The 3,984-nt window shown below is 37.2% G+C and overlaps 1 protein-coding gene across 1 annotated transcript; it reads right to left on the bottom strand.

Annotated features, from left to right (window-relative positions):
- Positions 1-1,928: 1,928 nt before the first annotated feature.
- Positions 1,929-2,648, bottom strand: LOC106875861 (uncharacterized protein K02A2.6-like). Its single transcript, XM_014924194.1, has one exon. The coding sequence runs from the start codon at positions 2,646-2,648 to the stop codon at positions 1,929-1,931; it is 720 nt and encodes a 239-aa protein (XP_014779680.1).
- Positions 2,649-3,984: the final 1,336 nt, after the last annotated feature.

The following is a 3,984-nucleotide window of genomic DNA, read 5'->3' on the forward strand; positions in this document are numbered from 1 at the left end:
ATATATATGCGTATGTGTGTGTGTGTGTGTAATCTTTTGGATCAATGAGTATATGTCAATTAGGGTGCTGGGTAAAGCACATTAAGTGTTTGGGCTACCTGGTGTTACCCACAGTTGGGATACATTTCCCCTGGATCTAAGTCAGGAATTCCGCAGTGTTAGTTGAGATAATAATTGATGAATGTTATAATGTGAATCCTCGTCCATCTGTATGTTGTTGTCGGCACTGTAATATTCATGTCTCCACTATTATGTTGTGGCGGCATTCTGCGTCTAATTATCTTTGTCTCGTCTATCGTGCTATCGCTGATAACTCCGCAAGACAACGACTTTGTAACGTCTATTTTGACGGTAACTCGAACTCGTATGTATCACGTAACTGACACTGACTCCATCTGAGAACTCGTACAACGATTCTACTACTACTGACTTCTTTCAACGACTGACTGCCTGACTTTGCCACTTGGGAAGGAGTGTACGTCCGGTATGCCAAATCTTGTGAATAATTTGTGCAAAACATTTATTATCGTTGCGGAGATTGGTCTTTTGCACTTAATAATTTCCAACCATTTTGTAAAACTATCAACTACTACTAAGTAGCAACAACCATTTAACGGACCCGCAAAATCGATGTGTAGTCTTGTCCATTGACTTTTTACTACTGGCCAAGGTTCTCATTTTTGAGTAGGCAATTTCGCTGCATGAGCACATCTTCTGCAGCCTTTTACAACGTTTTCAACTTCCTTGTCCATCTTCGGCCAATACACATAACTGCACATAATCGTTTTCATTCTTGCGATCTCTGGATGTTCAACATGGAATTCTTTCAACATTCTTTTTGTAGTGTCTCAGATATCATTACCCTTCCGCCAAACATCAGTATGCCGTCGCATGTTGAATATATGTTTACCTCTTGTTGTTTTTCCTTACCGAACCTTTTTTTGTTTTCTTTCACTGACTGCAGAGTTTTTTGTTTCATTAGTGAACTTGTCTTTTAACGCGTGTCGTTTTGTCTCCTCAGAGTTATTGGTAACTCTCGTACAATGTTCCACATTATGTGTTTAATTTTCCCTTCGGATCTTAAGGCTACTATTATTGTGTCCTCGAATAGTTCGCCATTTCTGGGTATAAACTTGGATAGGCCGTCAGCATGTCCTAGCTTTTCGAAGGTGAATATTCCATTGCGTAGTCGTAGTTTAGTAGTATGGTGCCTCATCGCTGCAACCTGTTTGCAGTATGTACTGGGAATCCTTTCTTAGATCCATAAATCGTTAGCAATGGGCAATGGTCCGTTTGTAGTCTAAGCCGTCTACCATGTATAAACCTGTGGAACTATGATATTTTATGCCAAATATAATTGCCAATTCCTATTTTTCAATTTGGCTATAATTTTTTTCCGCTGGCAATAGCATACTTGACACGTGAGCTATGACCTTTTGGCTGCCATCTTCACATTTGTGTAAGAGTACGGCGCCTTCCGCCTTCTCCATACTCTCTAGCAGCTGTTGCCATTATCTTTTCCAACTTCCTCGTCCGTCTTCGACCAATACACATAAGGTGTAAGAGACAAGTCTGAAGTTAACATGCATTTTAGTTCTTTAAATGACTTCTGTAATTTTTCTGACCAAAAATGCTTCTTACAACTTGACGTTCGTTGGGGGTGTCATAATTCGTATTGCTATCGCCCTTGATGGGTCTGACCTTCGTCCCTTTCGTCAATTATCTGAACCAAATATTCGATTTTTTTTTTACCAAAAATCCACACTTTTCCTCTGTTAGTCTAAGCTGGTATTCATTTATTTTTCCGAATACGTTTTTAATATTTTCGAAGTGTTGCTCTACTGATTCACTCTTTATCAAAATATCATGGAGATAAGCAATAGCGAAATCGGAATCATTTAACATTGCGTCCACCACAAGTGCCATTTTTACTGCAAAAGAAGCCGCTCGAATTTATACAATCCACGGTATGCGCTGGTTGTTAAAAGGTGTGCGCAATCTTCCTCTACCTGTATCTGTAGACAGGCCTCCGAGAAAAAAACTTTTCCTCCATTTAGTTTTGAGAACACTTCTTCTGGGTTTGGTAATGGATAGTTGTGTTCGAATAAACAGTCATTTAATCCAGTTGAAAAGTTCGCACACACTCGTAGTTTATTATTATTATTCTTTACATAAACCGTCGGAGCTGCCCAATCTGAATGGTCGACTTTTTCAATTATAGCTAGACTTTCTAGTCTTTCTAGCTCTTTGATAACCTGGTCCAAGGTCACAAACGGCACGTTCCGTTTTCGCCAAAAAACAGGTGTTGCCTCTTCTTTTACGGTGATCTTCGCTTTTGTTTTAGTGCAAAAGTGTAATCCTTCGAAAAACACATTTGGAAACAATTTTTTAATTTTCTGTCTCAGTTGTTCAACCTCATCCGAACTTTTAACCGTAGCGACTACATTTTCAATAACTCCATGAATTCTGTGCTCAATAGGTTTAGTGATTTTTTTCAACAGATAAATGATTGTCCTTTTCGTTTCACCTCGAAAAGTTACATTGCAAATACATTCGCCGATGAAATATAATTTCTTTTCTGTAACACTGTATGCTACTTTATTTGATTTAAATAATTTTTGCTTACCGAATTGTCGCCGTTTCTTCATTTATGATAGTGATGTCACTACTCGTGTCTAATTGCATTTTGACTCTAGTGATTACAATTCTCACAAACTGTTTTCTCTGATGAGAAACTATTTATTTTTTCTCGCTTGTCCAAATTTTCGTCATCTTAGTTCTACAGTGTCCTGTGTTTCCACAACGAAAGCACTTCGCTTTTTTGAACGGACACTCTTTTCTCATGTGCCTACTACCACATGCCATACATGGACTTATCTCTTGATATACATCGTGTTTTTTGTGAAACAATTTATCCGTCTTTCGACTTTTTTGCACTGGTTTTATCTGTAAAGAGTCTCTGCGTCGGATTTCTTCTGTGTCGTGCCTTACTTTTAACATCATATCGCACTCTTCTGACAGTTTCTGGAGAGTTATAACCTTGTTCTTTTCCAGCTTTTCGAGAACTTTCGTTCAGACTTCTGCATCCTTTTTTGAACAAAAATCAGGTACTTGAACGAGTCTGGAGTTATTTTATCCAGTTTAAATCTCTCGCATTCTCTGTTCACTCTACCCGTATATGTAGTAAAGTCTTCGTCATCGCTTTTCTCCGTGTTTAAACACTTCCAACTTACAGTATTTCTCATGCTCTATCGTCACCAGTTTCCTCAGAATTAAGCGCATTTTCCTTTCATCCGTCCACTCGAAAATTTACTCAAAACTTCCGTAATATGCCTCGAAAGTGATTCCTGTTTTAGGGTCATATTTAAATTCATTTATTGAATTTGCAACTGGTCTGGCGATAACGTATTTTCCAGTTTTGTTACCAACTTCATTAGTTGTAGCATTTGTTGCTGTAATATTTGTTTTTGTTCTTTGAGTTGTTGTTGTTGCTGTTTTTGCAACTCAATTAAACCCTCTAACAAGTTTTCTATAATTTTACGGATTTTTCGTAAAATATATACAACAAAAATATTTGTTACTCCTCCTCTGTCGAGTTTTTAATTTTTCCACGTGAAAACCTTTTCAACGATGTCTGCGTGATTTGCTTATTTCTCATGAAAAAATAATTTTTTTCTTCAATGTTGTCCGCGTAAATTGTTTATATCCTCGTTGCTACTGTTATAATGTAGATCCTCGTCCACTTGTATGTTGTCGTCGGCATTGTAATATTTTTGTCGCCACTGTGTTCGGACGTAAAAATAACTAACAACATAAATAGGATTCTATGAAGGATTGATGATGTCAGCAAACAACTGACCACTTAAAGAAGAATCCTAGTGTTAAAAACAACATATGACAATGTCGTTAATAAATGTTGTCTTTAATGTCTTTCCTTTGACAGACGATTGGATGCATATATATATATATATATATATATATATA

This window comes from Octopus bimaculoides, chromosome 1 (genome assembly GCF_001194135.2).
Source record: "Octopus bimaculoides isolate UCB-OBI-ISO-001 chromosome 1, ASM119413v2, whole genome shotgun sequence".
Lineage (NCBI taxonomy): Eukaryota > Metazoa > Mollusca > Cephalopoda > Octopoda > Octopodidae > Octopus > Octopus bimaculoides.

Coding starts and splice junctions, on each gene's coding strand:
- LOC106875861 (XM_014924194.1), bottom strand. CDS start 2,648: ATGAAGAAACGGCGACAATTCGGTAAGCAAAAATTATTTAAATCAAAT.